Below are 20,781 nucleotides of genomic sequence, written 5' to 3'. Positions count from 1 at the left end.
TTTGTCATTCCAAGTCTTTGCTCAAGCTGATTCCTTTACCTAAAATGCCTTTTTCCTATTTATGCCCCCCAACTAATTTAGGTATCCTTCAAGACTCAGGACTAACTTTGCCAAGCTGAGTTAAGTTTCCCCAATCCCCCAATAGAGCGAGGCTTCATTCTTTCTTCCATGCTGTGGTAGCACCAATAACAGTGACCACCTTGTGTTAGTAATTGTTTGCAACTCTGCTCCCACAACTGTGTGTTCACTGAGGGCATAGGCCCTCCCATGGTCGTTTTGTATCTCTGAAGTACCTGGTAAATAAAAGCTTAATAAAGTGATTTCTGAATTAGTAAATCCATCCATTTATTAAACAAATTGTCTACTGTGAAATAGGTGTTGAAGCTTCTGAGATAATTTGTACAGCTCACTGGATGAGGGAGAAAACAGACAGAAACAAATAAATTACAATGTTTAATAGTATGATAATATTTTTCTGTCTGTGGGTATAGCTCCATTTCCCACTTTCTATTCCTCTTCCCAGAATGTTCCTCACCCCCACCTCCATCTTCTCACTGCTGACTCACCATTTGAGGTCTCAGCTAAAACTTCCCCTCCCCAGAAAGAATTTTCCTCGCTCTGTCAGATAAATTATCTGAAATAGTCAACAGCCAGCCTCCTCCAAAAACATTATCAGAAGACACTGACCAACAGAATACATCAAATGTGAGGGAATATATGTGACTACATGACTGTCTTACATAGACTGTAGTGGCCATTTGGCTGGAGTTGCTCTTCTCCCCCTTGCTGGCTTTGAGAAAGCAAGTGGCCACGCTGGGGAACCCCACATGGCACGGAACTACAGGTGGCCTCTCAAGAGCTGGGAGTGGCCTCCAACCCACAACCAGCAAAAAACCATATCCCTCAATCCTACAACTGCAAGACACTGAAGTTCTGCCAACGGTCTGAGTGAGATTAGAACCATATCCGTCCCCAGTAAAACCTCAGATGAGACCACAGTCTGAACCAAAATCTTGATTGCAGTCTTGTGAGATCCTAATCAGAGAGTCCACTTAAGCTATGCCAGATTCCTGATTATAGAAACTGTGAGATAATAATCAATGTGTGTTACCACTAGATTTGCAGTAATATTGTTACACAGCAAGAAATGACTAATATGCAACCTTTTTGAAATTAGGTCCTGTGTCTTTTAATTTACTTGTGTAGAAGAAACTCTGATATTGGAGAGCGGTGCTAGTTAATAAAATTTCATTAAAATGAAAGTTATACTTTGGCTTGTTGGGAAACAGTTCTCCACGGGTCTCTCATGTTTATGTTTGTCTTACAAGGGGGTACCCCCCGTCTGCCCTTGTTCCTTTATGTGTGTAGGAAACAACCTTGGAAGATAGAGACCCTCTGGAACAAAGGGCATGTTTGCTTATGGCCTTTAAAGTCAGAGACAGTGTCTCCCTCTGAGCAAAGGGCAGACATTCTTACTGCCCGTTATTAAAGCTTTGGGTTTCCTAAGCTCACTGTCCATTTCCTGTGATGCAACTCAGTGTGTATGCAGATGTCATCTGGCATTCTTCATGTCACCCTGTGGGAACTGAGGCTCAGGGAACTGGCACAAAAATGCCAAGACTTTGCTGCTTCTGCTGTGAGTAATAAACTGTCCTTCATCTCTGACCTGGCAGTTTGCTGGCTTCTACCAGCATTCATGGAACTGTGGCAGGCAAACAGGGTAAGGCTTCCTGCCTCTCAGAGTTCTTGAAAAACTATAGCGAATGAAGTATAGCACATTTTTACCTGTGGAAATTGGAAAGCATTTTTTTTTTACCGGGCAGAAATGTAAATGCTATACAAAGTTCCCTCTGAACCTATTAACTAGGCAAGTGAGAATTCGAGCCTTGTAATTCTCCTCTCTCAGCATATGGTGTCACTCCTTCTCTACCAGCTTCAACTAGCCACCCTTACTTGGTAAAGCCTCCACTCCTGTGGTTAGTCAGACATAAACAACGGCTAAGAACACTTTTACCACAGAGAGATTTTAGAAAGTATTTCCTTAGTTTGTTACATTACCAGGGCTGTCATCCCATCCACAGAATGACTGCTCGATGCCATGTGTAGCTAATGTCCTCAATTCAGTACCATACAAAAACATATTCACTGTGCTATGAAAAAGTTCATTACAGTCACCATTTCAACTCTTGCAGCTTACTAATGTATCAATTATAGCAATAGCAAAGAGCCCCAGAGGCTTAAAATTGTAAAGTTTTGCTGGTTAAAATCGGAACTAGGAAGCGAGAACTCGATACAAAAGATACTAATCAAACTAACCTGAGAGTTGCCTCTGTAAAACAGGTGGTTGAATCCAGTCTTACATTATGTAGTCCCCACGTGCCACCTACTCTCAACTTTTTAACCTCTAAGGACAGCTCTCTAAAATTGTTGTGTTCTTCTTGTGGGAAGTGGGTTATTGAGGTTTTTCTTGGGGTAGAGTGTGAAACACTAAGTTTCATTGTTTTATACTCCTGTTTTTCCTTTAATACTAAGACAGGCCATGACACAAGTCTTAAGGCATTTCAGCTGGGTAAGAAAAGTAAAGGATGATGTTAATATAAAAGTCAGTAGCTGACCTTAAAGCTAACTTATTCATAAATTAAAAGGCAGAAGAAAAATTAACTCCTGTGTGTTACTGCACCATTCTGAAATAAGAGGAGAGTTAAGTAGCTGGATATAAAGGACTAAATATTTCACTTTGGAAAGGAGTATCTTTTGGTCCTTTTCTCAAGGGCAGGATAATATTCCATCCTGAAGAAGCAGCTGTTGAAAGAGTTTAAGTGAGAGTCACAGCCTCAGGAAGGAAACCAAGGGCTTGTTAATATCTTGAACGTAGCAGATTAAGGAAGTGTGGGACTAGGCAAGGGGCTAACTTCTGTCTTAGGCCTGTGGATACTAGCTTACCCTGAGGAAGTCACAGCAAGTGTTGTCACTGCAAGTACTCTCCCTTCACTGAAGCAGGGGAGGCAAGTGAGCAAAATCTTTTCTTAACTGCAGAAAGGCTGTTTCAGCCTTTTGGTCTATAATCTGTATCTACAGTTTATCTTAATTCCCTTAACTCCCTAAACTTAGATATTTCTTTCTCTTTTCTTCCTTGTTCATTTCCTAGACACAAAAGTTCAGCAGCACAATTAAATACAGATCAATGATAAGTTGTAAAATAAGAAATATTCACCTTGCATTTAGATAAATTAAGTGGGATACTACATAGATAGAACACAGACCTTAGAGGGAGAAGATGTTGAGACTCAGGGCTGCCACTTACAAGTTATGTGACCTTGAACAAATCATGTCCATCTCGGAACCTCAACTTTCTCATCTATAAATGTAAATAATAAGTTCAACTGCTGTGAAGATTAAATGATAGTTCACAAACTCAACACTTCTACCTATATGGAAAGTATTGTAGCTAAAGATTCTGTTGTCATTTCTACTGATTATAGATTCTGAGTGAGCACATTTTTAAAAATATGGCTTCTCTATTAAGAATTATCAATGCAATATAAGAGTTATCAGACAATACTAGAAGGGAAAATCAGTTCAAACAACAGTTTTTTTTTCTTTTTTTTTTTTGTTTCTCTGCTTATTTAAGATAAGAGAGATCTTTCTATAGAAAAAAAAAAACCTTTCTAGATTCTTGGCAGCAACAGGGCAAAATGAAGCTTTATTGGGAATAATCTGTCTGAGTAAAAAGCCTTTATGCTGTGTCTACCATGTGCTAACTACTGTCGGGGGACCAAAATGAACATGACAAGATGACAGCACATCATCTAGAAATTCACATCTCTTATGAAAAAATGATTATTTTTACTTAAAAGCAAGGAAGAGGCTTAAGCCCTGAGAATGAAACTTACTTTGTTCCACACCTCCTGAAAGTATAGTGAAAGAGGATATTAAAATAATGAAATTCAATTTCTACCCCATAAAGCAGTGTTTTCCAACTACATTTAGCGGGATGCAACCATTATAGGTTTCCTTGTTCTTCAGGTGCAGGTGGCCGACTTAATTATCCTCCTCTGTGCATGGTACATTATCACCATTGGCCCCTGCAAGTTCACTTTATTTATTTTCATTTATCCCCATTCTCCAGCCCCACTTGCCTCCCCTCATAGGCAACCATTCTGACTGTTTAAAGCAACTCTTTTCACATGTATGTGTTCTTATGTGTATTTTTATTTTTTACTCCTTCTTAAAAATTATGTAAATAATATTGGGTTATGTATCTATTCTCTTTTTTACTTTTTCCCACTACCTACACTATTTTAAAAATTTGTCCATGTTACTATGTATATGTTGTCAATTTCTTCTAGTTTGTGCCCAGTACTCCACATTTCCGTGTCTACTTCCTCAGTGATGAGTGCCCAGGTTGCCTCCAATTCCCTGCCACAGAGACATCTGTGACGATTATCCCCATACATGTTCCCTATGGACTTGCTGAGAAGCTCTTTGGAATATAGATCCAGGAATAGAAATGCTGCATCATAGGATATGCACCTATTCTTAAATTAACTGGATACCGTCTAACTGCCCTCCAAAATGGCAGGACCAGTCTGCATTCCTGACAGTAACCTGGAGGATTCCTGCATCCTCACTGCTACTTGGCATGATCTAGTTTTCTAATTTTTGTTAGTCTGATGTGTGTAAAGTGATACCTCATTGTTGTTTTATTATCCATTTCTATGATTAGTACTATTTTGGAACAGCTCTTATGAGTGTTGGCCTCGGGTTTTCTCTTCTATTCACCTATTAATTTCTTAGTTTAACCTTTCACATGTAGACCTTTAATGCATCCAGAGCCCCTCCTTTTGATGTGGTGTTTAATCTTCTCCAGTTAGTCTGTTTTCTTTTCCCCACTGATTTGTTGTACCCCGTTTATTATATATTATGTTTCCAAGTGATGTTACTAGTCCAAGAAGCACTATTTGAGTAGCAAGATACTAAACAACGAGAGTGAACACCTAGTTGAAAGAACTGAGCATAGTGGATAAGGGTGAGTTTAGGGGAACATAAGGGCAATGTGTTGTATTATTAAACATATCAATCATCCAGAATGAAGTAAAAATCATGCTTATTAGAAGTTTTTAGATGACAAAATGGAGATATTCTTAGTAACTTGAAAAATACACATGTAGAAATTATTCCTATACAGCACCAGTTCACAGACACACCTATAGATTTCCTGAGCTAAAGCCATGAAATACAGAAACAAACTTCTGTTAGGTGACGCTGAAAGTTTAATTACCCAAGATATATATCACCAGGTAGCTTTTGAACAATGCCTCAAAGTCTTGCTTTAAAAAATAAGTTCAGAGCCAGCCCTGATGGCCTAGCAGTTAAAGTTCAGGGCCCTCTACTTTGGCGCCTGGGTTCCGTGTCCCAGGGTGGAAACACATCACTTGTCTGTCAGTGGCCATGCTGTGGTAGCAGCTCATAGAGAAGAACCAGAAGAACTTACAAGTATACAGGACTATGCACTGGGGCTTTGTGGGGGAAAAAGGAGGAAAATTGGCAACAGATATTAGCTTAGGGTGAATCTTCCCCTGAAAAAAAAATCATTAACAAAAGTTCAAGTTTTCTTTCTCTAATAATTCTCTGCAGGAAAAAAAACAATGGTTATGTTCATTCTATTGCAAATAAGGTAGGCACCAGTTTACATATCTACCTAAATGAATTTGAGAAATGCCAAGGAAAAGGCATTTTTGTTTTATTAACCCATATTTTGCCCTACAATTAAATTCATACTGAAATCAAATCAGTTGGAGAGGGGGCTATAAACACCATTAGCTGAGGATTTCAAATGTATGGGGTGAGGTTGAGGGTGGTGGAGGAATTTTTTTCCAACACTGGCGGATTGGATTGTTCAAACGTCTTTGCTACTCATTTTTAACTAGGTAAGTGAAAGATAGTAGGGGGCAGGAAGAAGGCAGGTACTGCCCCAGCATGAAACACGGGGAGCTAATCTGTTACTCAAGGGGACCTGGCTGTCACAGGTGGTTTCTTTCTCTTGTTTAGCGTGGACAAGTCATTTCACTTCTCGGGCTTCAGTTTTCGACATTCACGGTGGATGGTTGGGTTGAGAGATCTCTGAGACGTTTTACTACTGTATTCTTAGCCTTCGTGAGTCCCACCCCCACAACTTGGTTTACTAACGCTCCGTGCTCTTTTAAGCTGTCTCTCTGCGCCTGCGCTGAAGAGGCCCGCTCACATTACTACCTTGATTTAGCCTCTTCTGCGCATGCGCCCTTTCCATCCTTTCTGCCCCACCCCACCCTTCCGAGGGAGGCAGGACTTCCTGTCCCCTTTAGAGCGACTGACGGAGGTGACTGCGGACGAATCGGCGTCGGCGGAGCCTGGAGAGTTTCGGGTGTCTGTGCTAGTCGCTGCTTTTGGCGCGAAAGATGCCGGGTCTGACCGCCCAAGGCCCTGCCCCGTCTGACTCGCAGGAGAAGAAGCCGCTGAAGCCCTGCTGCGCCTGCCCTGAGACGAAGAAGGCGCGCGATGCGTGGTCAGTGCGCAGGCGGCAGGGGCGCCGGCGGCCTACGCGCCGCCCGCCGGTGCCTCCGCCCTCCGCCCTCCGCCCTCTGGCGGGCCTCGCGCTCGGCCTCGGCCGGGCTTTCGCATTGCTGGGCGGCGCTCGGGAGGGTTGTGGGCCCCGGAGGCTGCGCGGTGGGCTGTCTCGTTGACGAAGCCCGGGGAACGGATGAAGGGTGGGGAGAGGTCAGATTGTGGCTCGCTTCGCCCACTCCTTCCTTCCTCTAGAGGGTTTCTGAGCATCTGTTATGTGTCGAGCATTGCGTTAGGTCCGAAGACCTAAGTGGATAAAAAGATGCTGCTTGATTTAAAGGAGCTAAAAGTTAACGGAGACGTATGCCAATTATTGCTATACCACGTGGTAAGGGCTATGATAGCAGATTTGGCAAGACCAAAGAGTAAAAGTTTTCTGGTAATTTCTCCCCAAACTTAGACATCGGTAGGACACAGGGTACGTTTCTTACGGTGCTGAACCCTCCCCCCCCTTTTTAGCTAGATATTTAAAAATCAACCAGTCATGACATAGGTGACATCATAGTGTTCAGAGTACCTGTAGTACATGTAGGTTACCATCAATCCACAAAATTTGTTTGTTCTCATTTTATACAGCCTCAGTTGGGGAACAAATCTCAGTAGAAGGAATCCTCAGATAATGTGAATGTACCCTCTTCCTCCAGCCCCTTTTGGTCTTCACATAAAAAAAAAATCCTAAGTGGCATAGTAGGGGTAATAAGAGTTGTAGGAACTCAGTGCTTTCTATTAATATTCAGTACTTTGCAAGTAAGACTCTAAAGGGAGAATTGAAAGATTGTAATCTGATCCTGAAATTGCTTCCACAGTAACAGTTAGTGCTTACTGAACCTTTGGGTATTACCGGATCACGATTAAGAGCTTGGGATCCAGAGCCAAGGTTTGAGTCCTGGTCCACCAACCTTGTGACCTTGAGCAAGTTATTTAACATATCTGCCTCATATGTCTGTAAAATGAACCTAAGGAAAGTATCTGCTGCCAGGATTATTGTACGGGTTAATGCTAAAAGCCACATCAAGTGCCTAGCACAATATTTACTGCGTTCGATAAATGATCAGGGAATGTTAGCTATTATCTTCCTAAGGAGCCCGCTGTCCCAGACAGTCGTTGTCATTTGCAGGCAGCCCTGGAGCTATTGAGGGATGTGTAGGATTAGTTGGAAGGAGAACCTTTCTTTAAATTCTTTTTGCATCTATTGCTTCGGACCACTATAGCTTCTCCCCAAATATCTATGGTCAGGAGCTAGTTTTTTCTTGTACTTGAATTTTGGCTTTAACTTTGCTAAAATTACATTTTCAGGCCCTACAAATAAAACTGTGCGGTCCTAGTCTTTGCTTTGTGAATTTTACACATAAAAAGTTCTTTGATCCTTACAAGGAGGGCTCATCAGGCTGCTCCTGGCTGCCAGATCTTTTTTGCTGTTTATGTTTTTGGGTGTCTTGTGATTAGAATTAGATTTACTTAGGTGCATTTCAATGTGGGGCAGAATCAAAAATTTAATTCCAATATGATAGCAGGCAAAAAATTAAGCTCTTCTTTCTGTCCTTCATTGAACATAAATATTTTATTCAGTCAGTTCATTTCATTGTAGAGCCTTATTATTCCTTGGATGTAGACGAGAGGCAATATTTGCCATACACAATTATTTCTTCTACTCAGATTCCCCCTCAAAAAACTAGGTATTTGTGGAACATCTTCATGAGCATGGAAATATCACAAGAACCGATAAAAACAAAGCCATTTGGTGTAATAGCATTTTTAAAACTCCAGCTGTTCCGTCAGACCCATGTTCTGCCTCACTCCCCATCACTATCATGCACGCTTGTTTACTAGGAAAGTGCTTAATGCCTACTTTGTTAGATAACAAGTGCATTTTGTTTTATAGCATCATGGAGAAAGGAGAAGAGCACTGTGGACACCTAATTGAGGCCCACAAGGAGTGCATGAGAGCCCTGGGATTTAAGATATGAAACGGTGAGCATGGTACTTTCTGACTGGCAAGGTAATTCCTAGGCTTATTGCTTCAGATTTGTGTATTGCTTTACAGATTTAGCAGCCATGGGGCCACATTCTTTCTGAATGGTAGTTCACCTGGTTAATCTAACATGCTTAAGCATCACTAAAAAAATAACTTTTCAGTTCCTAATGAAGGGAGTAAGTGATGGTAATAAATTGAGAGGCATTCAGTGGATTTGGGAACGGGAGAGTTTAGCTTTCAAGAAAGAGCTTGACAAAAGCCTTTAGAGTTATGTTAGAGTCAGAAGGAATTTTGGCTTAGGAAGTTCAAAATATTCAGTTGTCTGACTTAAAGAAACTAAAGCAAACATGTTCTCTATTCCTTGTTTCTAATGTTGTGAGTGTTTAGTAAGTGCTTTTAAAAAGGGAGTAGGCAGCACATGGAAGCATTGCTTTCTGCAAAACAGAAATGGAATTACTGTTCTTTCTTCCTTTTATTTTTTGTGAGGAAGATTGGCCCTGAGCTAACATTTGTTGCCAGTCATCCTCTTTTTGCTTGAGGAAGATGGTTCCTGAGCTAACATCCATGTCAGTCGTCTTCTACTTTGGATGTGGGACACCACCACAGCGTGGCTTGGTGAGCGTTGTGTGGGTCCACACCTGGGATCTGAACCTGTGAACCCCAGGCCACTGAAGCGGAGCACGTGAACTTAACTACCATGCCACCAGGCTGGCCCCATTCTCATTTCTTCTGTACCGTGCTTTATTCTAATAAAACTAAAACCTCAAACCATTTTTTGAGGAACTTTGAATCAACATTTTAATGCTGAAAGGGACTTTAAATGATGTGTTTACAACAATACCACAAATAGCTGATTTTCTTTTGTTTGGAAGCCCTTCCTTCAGATAGTAACTTGACTCCCTCCCTCACTTCATTCAGGTCTCAGTTCAAAAGTCTCCTGATTAGAGAGGCTTTTCCTTAACACTCCGTCTAAAATAACATCCCTTCCCCGTTGCGCTCTCTCGGCACTGTCCAATAGAACTTTCTGTGATAATGGAAATGTTCTGTACCTGCATTCTCCAGCATGGTAGCCACTAGTCATATGTGGCTATTGAGCCCTTGAAGTGTGGCTAGTGAAATTGAAGAACTGAATTTTTAGTTTTATTTAATTTCAGTTTTGATAGCCACATGATTCTTAACACCATTGCCTGCATGTTACGTATTTATCATCTGCATTGCTTTAGTCCAACTAGAATGTAAGCTTTGAGAGAGTAGGAATTTTCTGTTTCACTCCCTGTCGTGTCCCCAGGACCTATAACAGTGCCCGGCACATCGTAGGTACTCAAGAGAGGACTGTTAATTAAATGAATAATAAACGAGGAAACTAAGGCCTAAGGTATGAAATGCCCCCTGAGGCGGGTTCTCAGGGTCAGAACTGGAACCTCTGTGTCTCCAGGCAGACTCCCTCTGCTCTGGGCCCCCCTGCCGCCCTCCCCGGCCCATAACATCCATACCACACCACCACTTTTAGCTTAATAATAGCTGAGAGATAATGCCAACACCACATACCAGTCTAATAGTAATAGAGAGCCTGGCTTCTTTCCCTTTCACTTCTTTCCTGCCTCTTTGGAATTTCATATATGGGCAGCCTTCTTCACTGACTGTAAAAAAAGAGGGATAAGGAGCCTGTCCTGAGCTGATAAGACGTATCACTGTGTAGTGAAAAACAGTCTAGGCTGAAAGGCCTGAGGCTTAATTTTGGTTCCCCTGATGTCTAGCTGAGCATGGTTTTCACTTCAGCTACATTTAATGTTTATCAAGACGTTAATCTTCTCCAGATTGCATTTTTGTCATTTATAGAAAGAGAGCTGTAATGTATCTTGTGATTCTATGTATGGTATGGTATATCTACTCTGTATATACATGACACACTTAAGTGGCTTTCTTTTTTTTGAAACAGTTAGCACCTTAGCTAACTGTTGCCAATCTTCTGGTTTTTTTTTTCTTTTCTCTTCCCAAATCCCCCCAGTACATAGTTGTATATTTTAGTTGCGGGTCCTTCTAGTTGTGGCATGTGGGACGCCGCCTCAACGTGGCCTGACAAATGGTGCCGTGTCCACACCCAGGATCCCAACCAGCAAAACCCTGGGCCACTGAAGCGGAGTGCACGAACTTAACCATTCGGCCATGGGTCCGGCCCCTTAAGTGGCTTTTAGACTAGATGGTTATTTAAAGAAATCTCATGGTGAATCACTTTGTAAAATAAGTAAATTTGGATGTGGGGGAGTGTGTTCTTAAAAAGTATAAGTACATGTATTGATTATTTTAAAGACACAGAATCTCAACATTTGTACATGGTTTCCTTGTTTATAATCTCTCTTCCTAGCCAATTATATAAGCTGTTGCCTAGGGCTGAACCTCCCTTGATAAAAAGGGTGATTAAAAAAATGCTGATTTAGGAGCATCAGAAACTTCTCTTGGACTTCGTGTGGACCACAGAGGTGGGACAGTTGTTATAAAGAGCACGTATTCAAAGGACCCGAAGCTACAGTTTTCTTTATGTTATCAGGACAGAGAGTGAGAGTGGCTCCCCTGTACTTCATCTTTCTATAACAGAAACTGCACGAGCTTTGCACTTAGAAGACGTGATGTTTAACTGATTGTGTGGTCTTGGGCAAGTCCTTAACTTTCTGAACCTTTGTTTCCTCCTCTTTAAAGTAGGGATAATAATACATGCCCAAACTATTTCATAGAGTTGTTGAGATGATTGAATAATATATGTATGAATAGGCTTTGTAAACTGTAAAATAGAAACCAGAACGAAATAGCCCATATCTTGGGAGTTGTGGATAGCATAATTGAGGTCTGTTGAATATATGACCTGATTATGTGTTTTTGAAGCCTGGTTACAAGAAGAACAATCTGAATCCAAATCAGGCCTTTCTAAGAATTCAAAATGTCATGTATTCGTTTTTAGCATACTACTTTTGGAAGAAGAACAGGTGTTTTGATCCCCATTGGTCACAGGTGGCGTATTTTCCCCAACCCCTGGGGGGAAATGGAGGAAGAGTGAAGTCAAAAAAGACTTGCTCCAGTTACGAGTGGATAGGTGGTGGAATCAAAACCAGAGTCTGGGTCTTTTATGTTCTCTAAATCCCAAGCACTGTACACTTCACTCCTTTCACTTCATGAGACTTTTTGCCAACATATTCATTTTTAGGGTTGCATAGAGTCTTGATCTTCAATCATAAAGCTTCAATCAGATGCTAATTAGAAAGGCCTATTGTTGAAATGCATAGGTGTGTATAACTCAGTCACCAGATCGTGAGCTGTCAGGTACAATCCAACACGACTGTCCGCACTGTTATAACTAAATTGGTATCTCTTAGACTGTGAGACCAGTTTTTCTGAGGATAGCTTCAAAGGAAAGAGACTTTGCAAACTTAGATCTTCCCAGTAATGATCGTGAAAGTTCCTGAATTCGAAAACCCTTGTAGAGTTTAATGTTATTTGTAACTGAGATAGGTCTTCACGGTAACTTGAATTCAGTAGATTGGGACTTAACATAAAGGTAGGCTACGTTCCGCCAGAGGTGTGCCTCAGACTCGCCTGAGGAACGGTTTCCGAAATTCACAGGCCTGCACCCTCATCTGTACCTGTTGCCTCAGAGATTCCTAGGTAACTCTCAGGCGTGCCCTCTTTCAGACCCACTTGCTTATGCGGAAGGAGCAGAGATAATGCTAAATATAAACTATCTGGGGATTTAATAGGCAACAAAGGGGGAGATTTCAAAACTTGTCCTAAGAAAAAATAGGTGTGATGGTGGTAATTATAGATACTTTCTTCTGTCTTGTGACTGCTGCTTTCACTGAAAGAGAAACTAGAGGAACATAGAACCTGCTTAGCAATGTGAAGAGGAAATGGCAGCTAGTATCTTTCTGCCTTTAGGAATCAGAAGAACCCTGGAGGCAAGTCCTTTAACCTCTCTGAGCCTGTTTCTGCGGTGAAAGCCTAGTACTGACTGACCAGACCAGCAACCCTATCCTCTGCTACTTTACCCTTTTGATCTTTCCAAATGGATTTCAAAAGGGTTACACTTGTTTGCCCTTGGAATTAAGTGAGTAACTTTCCACAGGAAGTGCCTTGTGTACAGAGCTGACCTTCTGCCTTTCACTTAGTGGCTCTTTGCCAAACGTACTTGAATTAGCAAGGAGGGGGTTGCAAGTCTCTTCTCTGGCATATCTGTAAAAATAAACTGCCTTAGCCTTTTTTGGAAAGATATTTTTGAGGAAATAAATATGTATTTAATTTTTACTTCAACAAAGACTTCTCAAGATTAAACAGTGTAATGGATCAAACAGTTTCAGTGATGTTTTGTTAGGCAAAACTAGAATTTAAAAATGTGGATCTTTTATTTCATGACCAGTTTAGAATAATTGTGGTGATTTGTTAATAGTATTGGCTGGGGCATTCATTTCTAGTGATCTTAATTCCAGAACTCCATAAATCTGGCATGATGTTTGGAACTTACTCTCTAAAATAATTTTTTTCCGTAGGTGATCTGCTCTGTGAATGAATAATTCCTGAAGAATGAAGAAGATTCAATAATGTTGGGAGTTCTTTGGTGAACTTTGATAAATGGAAAAAGTATAATTTTTAAAAAGAAAAAAAAGAAAGAAAGAAAATATGCCTGGTCAAAAACCTTTTTGTGTGTGTGTGTTCCTCACATTCTAAAATGGCATTTATTTATTTTTCTTAAAGGATATAGTATAAACAAATCTTGTAATATAAGTTTCTTATGTTCTTGTGTCTTTCTGGGAACTCTGGATATTTGTTGTAAGTAGAAAGCAAATACTGATCTCATCCGGTGAAATCTGAAATTAGATGCATGGAAGTAAGAAAATAACCATTTACCAATTCAGAATGAATATGGTAACCACATCATGTCATTCAGAGTTTTGTTTTTTATTTTTAGCTTTCTTCCAGACAAGAGCTGGACAAGCCTCAGTCTTAGTAGTTTAAATCATTATCGTTTCTTTACTAGTTGTCCTTTGGGAAAGTAATTTGTTTAGATTTTGGGTCACATTAGGGTGCCTTGTCTTGGAAGACCTCAACTGTTTGGCATAATTAATCTATAGATGGCTAGTTACATTTTAGAATAGATTAAAATCATAAGATTAATGCCTAGGGGCCAGACGGTTGTCTCTTATTAATTAGAAGCTGGCCCAGGCCAGGGGCTGGGTTGTACAAATAAGTCACTAATGAAATACCTCAGTGCCGTAGTGAAACCTGGAATAGCACGTGGAGTGTGGTTCGCTTACTATAGCAACCCTGTGATCCTCCTAGCTGCTTACAGGCTAGTGAGGCAACTGGTCATGTTCTGCCTTTAAGTAAATTGAGTTTCAAATCTTAACAACAAGAGATACTGAGGAATATAAGTAAGAAACATAGTGTTCATATGTCATTGTATGAAGGGAAAATTGCCTCTTTTGTAAAATAAAGGAGCTGAATTAAATTATTCCTTAGGATTCTTTCCAGTTAATTAAGAGCATGGCTTTTAGGTTCAGGTTCAACAGCTGGCTGTGTGGCCTGACACAAGTCACGACCTTCTTGGGTCTGTTTTCTCATGTGAAAGAAGAAAAGAAAGAAGCATGCATAGTAGTAATATCTAATTTACAAGACTGTGAATACTGATTAAAATGGTGTCTTAAAGCCTTTGGCACAGTATCTAGTATTTAGTGTATTAACATTCTCTAATTCTTTGATTCTGTATTCCTACTTTCACTTGAATATTTGGATAAAATACTTTGATTTTAGTAAGCACTTTATAGTTTTCAGAGCATTCTTCTAGGTGAAGAATAGAATCTTGGACAACTAACACAGATATGTACCAACTTCCCACCCAGTACAGATCGCTGGCAGATGGTTATCCAAATTCTGCTTGAATATGTCCTGGAACCCTAAAAAAGAAAAAAAAAATCCATTACCTTATCACCCAATGTTAGTTTTTGATGTATCTTGTTCCAGACTTTTCTTATGCATTTGTATCTTTTTTAAAACAAAAAAATGAGAGATCATTTTTCTATGTTACGTATTTTTAATGAGATCATAATATTAATTGCCTTTTCTCCTTAATATATTTTCCCATCATTGAGTAGAGTTCTACAATGTGATTTGTGTTGGTATGTATAAATCCATTTTGTGGCTTACCCTAATTAAGCCAATTCCCTATTGTTTGTACATTCATTCATTAAACAAATGTTTTGTAGGATCCCTGCTATGTGTCAGACACCATTCAGGATGCATACCAGATACCTAAATTATTTCTGATTTTGTTTGTTTGTTTTATTGTTTGGTTTTATGGAAACAGAAGGAAGAAAGGAGGAAATCACCTGAAATCCCACCAGTTTAAAATAGGACCACTTTTTGGTGACCTTGCCATACATCTTTTTCTGCATGTATATACACTTTTTACTTTTTTTTGGCTACTCCATAGTAACACTGCAGTGAAAGTTTCCATAAGAAAGTCTGAGCATCTTTACTAATCACTTACCTAGGAATGGGCCAGTGGCTATCAAACTTTCAAGGCTTGGATGAGTACTTCCTGACTGATCTCTAGAAAAGGGGTCCCATTTGCGCCTTAGTATCTGAGGGTGTCCGTTTCCCTAGCTGTTAGCAAGGTTAGGTTTTTCAACCTTTGCCAGTTTGATACACTCACCTGATTTATAAAGGAACTAAAGCACCTTTCTTGATATCTGGCATAGCTAAGAATACATCTCACAAGACCCTCTGCCCATCCTTCCCAAAGATGATGTGCAGATTTTTGGTACTAATAACAGTAAGAGATGTTACTACAGTAATTGGAAAAATGAAGAACCTAGTGTCCTCATGGGTGACCACCACATTCTGACATAGCCTCTTTGTTAAGCCCCCGCTATTCACGGTAATTCCCCAACTGTCAATACAGGTACATTCACACTGTTCTCTCTAATTAGTTCCCTTTGTCTAACCTTGAAACAGTTGACTTGAAGGTTGATGAGAACAGGACCATGTCCCTAGGCAAAGCCTACCTTAGCATAACTATAGCCTCCACAGGTCTGATGTAGAGGCTGATGGAGAAACTAATCCTCATTTTATAGGTGAGTCTAGGCACTCAGAGAAGTTAAGGAAATTGCTCTGGTCAAATAGCTGGTGACCTGGGATGTGAGTCTTGGTATTAGAGTTCAAGCCCAATGTTCTTTCCTGCACCAGAGGTCTAATATAAACATCATGTATCCATAGTGATAAATTCATTTATTCATTCAGTACCTATTTAGTGAAGGCCTATTATGTGCAAGGGACTGCCCTACATATTGAGTGTTCATGTTGACTGAGACATACATCCTATCCTCAGAGGTGAGAGACTATTTGACTCAACATTTACTGAAGATGCACTGTATGCCAACTATATGCTAAGTAGCAAACAAAGATTAGTAAGACATGGACCCTGCTCTCAAAGAAATTATATAAACTATAAAAGTATAAAGCTGAATATTCAGTGCTATGAAGAATATTCTAAGACACTTTCCTTAAAAGAGTGCATGTATGACTATACCCAGTGTTTCTTTCTTTAGCTATTAAAAACTGCTAGATGGTAGTTCCATCTGTGTCAGTTATGTGCTTTTGACAGCAAGTAATAAATACAAAATCCTCATCAAGGAAAGTCCAGAGTGAGGGCAAGCTCCAGATGCAATGCTATCATAGGCCCAGTGATGCCATGTAAGACTCAAGTTATTTTCATCTCAGAGCTCTCTTCCAGGACTGATGAAGTCAATTGTGCTTTCTTAAGTCCAACAGAAGAGAGAAATCATTCCCAAGGCGTGAAGTCGCTTTTTTCAGTCTGAGCCAAATTAGGTTGTATGTGCGTTTTTGGGCCAAAAATAGTTGTCAGCAGAATGCCTTATGCTGGTTGGCTTAAACAGGGTCCCCCCATGTGTAGGTTAAATACCAGAACAGAACTGGAATTCTATTACAAGGAGGAAGAGGTAAATGGATATTGAGTATGTGACCAATTTTCTACTTGTTCACTTAACAGCCAAGCCAAAATGAATGGTCAAATTGAGTTAGAGGAGCAGTTCCTCTCATAGTTTACTAATCTTTGGAGAAAAAATTATTGGTAGAACGTAAGTTGTCTGATGTTCAGTTTTCATAGAGTAAGACAATCAGCAGATGTTCAGAGAGCTGTTCCCTGAAGAGTAGTCTTTATGGAGATGCTCAGGGAGATCTGAATCTGGGCACATTCGGCTGCCAGTACCAGCATACCCAGCTACACTGGCTTAAGCAATACATGTAATTTATCTCCTGTCATGAAGTCTGGAGGTTGACAGTTTCAGGTTTGAGACAATGGCTCAGTAATACTTTCAAGAACCGAGGCTTGTTGTGTCTTTCTGCTCTTTATCTTTCTCATCCTTAGGCAGATCCTATCTCGTGGCTATGGTAGCTTCAGGCATTACCTCATCACGCAAGCCGGGAAGAAGGGTAGCAGGCCCCTTTACTGTCTCTACCGGGGGAGATACTTGTTCCCAGAAGCTGTGCCCCACACTTCCTCTTACATCCCATTGGTCACATGCCCACCCTTAAACCAGTTACCATCGAGGGGAATGGGATATTGTGCTTGGCTTTGACTAGTCTTATTTCAGGTCCTGGCAACTGGGGGAGAAGTCCACCTTCCTCTTCCTTAACGTGGCTCAAGTGAGGTCAGAGTTTCATAAACGAAAGAAAAAGGGGGAATGGCTCTAGGATAGGCAACCAACAGGTCTGCCTAAGATCAGCTTGGCAGTCTATGTCCAAAGCTGAAAATTATGCCTCCATTCTGGCTTTTTAAAAATTTTCTATGTTTTATTTTTTATTGAGGTTATGATAGTTTACAACATTGTGAAATTACAGTTGTACCTTATTATTTGTCTGTCATCTTATAGGTGTGCCCTTTCACCCTTTGTGCCCACCCCCCTCCCCCCTTCCTCCTGGTAACCACTAATGTGTTCTCCTTGTCCATATGTTTGTTTATCTTCCACATATGAGTGTAATCATACAGAGTTTGTCTTTCTCTATCTGGTTTGTTTTGCTTAACATAAAACCCTCAAGGTCCATCCATGTTGTTGCGAATGGGACAATTTTATCGTTTTTTATGACTAAGTGTCCATTGTATATATATACCGTATCTTCTTTATCCAATCATCAATCGATGGGCACTTAGGTTGCTTCCATGTCTTGGCTATTGTGAATGATGCTGCAATGAACATAATGGTGCATGAGTCTCTTTGAATTGCTAATTTCAGGTTCTTTGGATAGATACCCAGTAGTGGGACGGCTGGGTCATATGGTTTTTCTATTTTTAATTTTTTGAGAAATCTCCAAACAGTGGCTGCACCAGTTTATATTCCCACCAGCAGTGTATGAGGATTCCTTTTTCTCCACATCCTCTCCAACATTTGTTATTTTCTGTCTTGGTTATTATAGCTATTCTAACAGGTATCAGATATCTTAGTGTAGTTTTGATTTGCATCTCCCTGATGATCAGTGATGATGAGCATCTTTTCATGTGCCTATTGGGCATCCGTATATCTTCTTTGGATAAATGTCTATTCATATCCCCTGCCCATTTATTGGTCAGGTGTTTGATTTTTTGTTGTTGAGTTGTGTGAGTTCTTTGTATATTATGGAGATTAACCCTTTGTAGGATATATGATTTGCAAATATTTTTTCCCAGTTGGTGGGTTGTCTTTTTGTTTCAATCCTGTTTTCCCTTGCCTTGTAGAAGATCTTTAGTCTGATGAAGTCCCACTTGTTTATTCTTTTTATTGTTTCCTTGTCCAAGGAGACATGGTGTCCAAAAAGATCCTTTTAAGACTGATGTCAAAGACTGTACTGCTTATATGCCTCCATTCTGTTTTAATATCTACATTACGAAAGCATTAATCTCAAGCCCCATGATTCTCAAACTATACGTGGTGAAGAACCAGTCCTAGGAAAATGAAATTAAAAAAACAATTAAACGAAAAAAGACATACCACTATATAAGCTGAAAGTTTTTATTAAATTCAAAGGCCATAAGTTTCTCTTTGCAATTGCTATAAAAGCGTCTAACTACTCTCAATTTCTGCCCTTATCTCATCACGGACCGTAACAGTGCACGGAGCAGCGTGGTTCAGGACTGCACTTGGAGAGGCACTGTTAGCCAGCTGGCTTCATAATCTGGCCCCAGCCTGCCTCAGGGCCTGCTGCTCCCTTTGCTTCACCTACGGCAAGCTGTTCTCTGTTACCAGAATATGCCATGTATTTTTGTTTTACTTCTGGACTGGACTTCACATTCTGTTCTCTCTTCCCGGAATGCCCTCCCCTAGCTGGGGAGCACCTACTCCTCTTTTTAGACCAGCTTAAATGTCACCTTCCCTGTGAAGTTTTTCCTCAATTCTTGCTCCCCCGTCAGTGCTTCCTTGGAAGCCCAAGTATACTTATTTCATTGGGTCGCAGTTATCTCTAGGTCAGTCTGCCCCACTGGACCAAGAGTTCCTTGGAGATGGTCATTGTCTTGCTCTTCTTTATATCATCTGCTCCTGGCACACATACTTTGCCCTAAATGAATGTTTATTGAATTGAATCGACCCAACGAATGATGTTTCTTTCCTTTTGTTTTTCCCCAAATATTTTCTACTGTGCTTCTACCTGCTTGTTTGTGGATTTCCTTATAAAAGCATACCATTTTGGGGGCTGGCCCCGTGGCCGAGTGGTTAGGTTCGCGCGCTCCGCTGCAGGCGGCCCAGTGTTTCGTTGGTTCGAATCCTGGGCACGGACATGGCACTGCTCATCAAGCCACGCTGAGGCAGCGTCCCAAAAGCCACAACTAGAAGGACCCACAACGAAGAATATACAACTATGTACTTGGGGGCTTTGGGGAGAAAAAGGAAAAATAAAATCTTAAAAAAAAAAAAAGTTAAGATAATTAAAAAAAAAAAGCATACCATTTTGACACACAAATTTTTCTTTCCTCTTCTATCAAATTGGATTTAAAAACAAACAAGATACAACTCTCCATTGTTATGTTCCCATCGTATGTCCTATCCTATTGATGGAGGCATTGATGTCACTATCACCCATGGTGTTTCACCCAGGTGTTTGTGCACCCGTGATGCCACCCCAGCAGCATACTCACATACTGTAGCAATAAATGAGCCTGTATGTGGATACAAATAAACTCCCAAAACTACCCAGCAAGGTGGGACAGTATGGAGAACATACAATTTAGAGTCACAGTGACCTTGCCTTTAGTCCTTATTCACATACTAGCTCTGTGACCTTGGGCAAGTTCCTTAACCTCTCTGAGCCTATTTTTTCTATCATAAAAAAAAGGTATCATGAGGAAACAATAATACCTTGTTAAATGTTAGTACCCTCTGCTCAGATGAGCATGTGTGGGTTGACAAGAAAGGCAGGCTGAAAACAGTAGTCAATGGATCTGCCTGTCTCTTTAAAGGGCTGGGGCCAGCCCATTTGCAACGCTTGCTGAGAAAGATGACCTGCTTTGAAATTCTATCTTGGGCAGAGCCTAGGTTGCTCTTCTGTTCCTGTGCTTCTGATTTCCTTGCTCACAGCTGGCAGGGACTGCTACTCTGGCATCGCAGTTGGGGGCGGGGGGGGGGGGGGGGGGGGGAGGGTGCATGACTAAGGTGGAAGGATGAACAGCTGCTGCTTGTTAAAGTGGGTGGGCTGGTTGGGAGGCAGGCAGGTGACAGAAAAGCAGCACGTGGAAATCCCCAGACTCCTGCTGTGAGGAGGCCCCGGAGGCCTTTCTCCAGGCACTCTCTAGCTCTTTTCCTTTACCATAGGTTACTGTTTTTTCCCCTCAGCTTTAGAAAGGAGAGAATAAGATGCACATTTATTGGTCAGTTGATTTTAATTAAATTTTAAAAACTGGGTTCCTTCAACATGCTGTACATTCTCACACCTCTGTGCCTCTGCTTCGGCTGTTCCCACCACCGGAAATTCTCTTCTCCCTCTGCCTACCTGGTTAATTCAACCCCTACACCTCAAATCAAATCTTGGCTCTGGGTCTCCCTCCCTCTATGCCACCCTTCTTCTTGGCTGCCACCTCTCTTTAACCTTAATCCGGGTATCATGCTTCCCACACTGAATTGCCATTTTTTTTGAGGTATCTTTCCCTTGATAGACGGAAAGCTTCTCTCGGG

At 40.8% G+C, this 20,781-nt stretch overlaps 1 protein-coding gene across 1 annotated transcript; it reads left to right on the top strand.

The window, feature by feature from the left end:
• Window positions 1–6,345: 6,345 nt before the first annotated feature.
• LOC124238457 (cytochrome c oxidase copper chaperone) lies at window positions 6,346–13,220 on the top strand. The gene is made up of 3 exons (XM_046659430.1): window positions 6,346–6,544; window positions 8,486–8,574; window positions 13,114–13,220. The coding sequence occupies exons 1-2, from the start codon at window positions 6,438–6,440 to the stop codon at window positions 8,568–8,570; spliced, it is 192 nt and encodes a 63-aa protein (XP_046515386.1). The 5' UTR covers window positions 6,346–6,437; the 3' UTR covers window positions 8,571–8,574; window positions 13,114–13,220.
• The last annotated feature ends 7,561 nt before the right edge of the window (window positions 13,221–20,781 follow it).

The sequence above is a fragment of the Equus quagga genome, chromosome 4, assembly GCF_021613505.1.
Source record: "Equus quagga isolate Etosha38 chromosome 4, UCLA_HA_Equagga_1.0, whole genome shotgun sequence".
Taxonomy (NCBI): domain Eukaryota; kingdom Metazoa; phylum Chordata; class Mammalia; order Perissodactyla; family Equidae; genus Equus; species Equus quagga.
The sequence above is the reverse complement of the archived record's forward strand: the minus strand, read 5'-3'. Positions and strand labels throughout refer to the sequence as shown.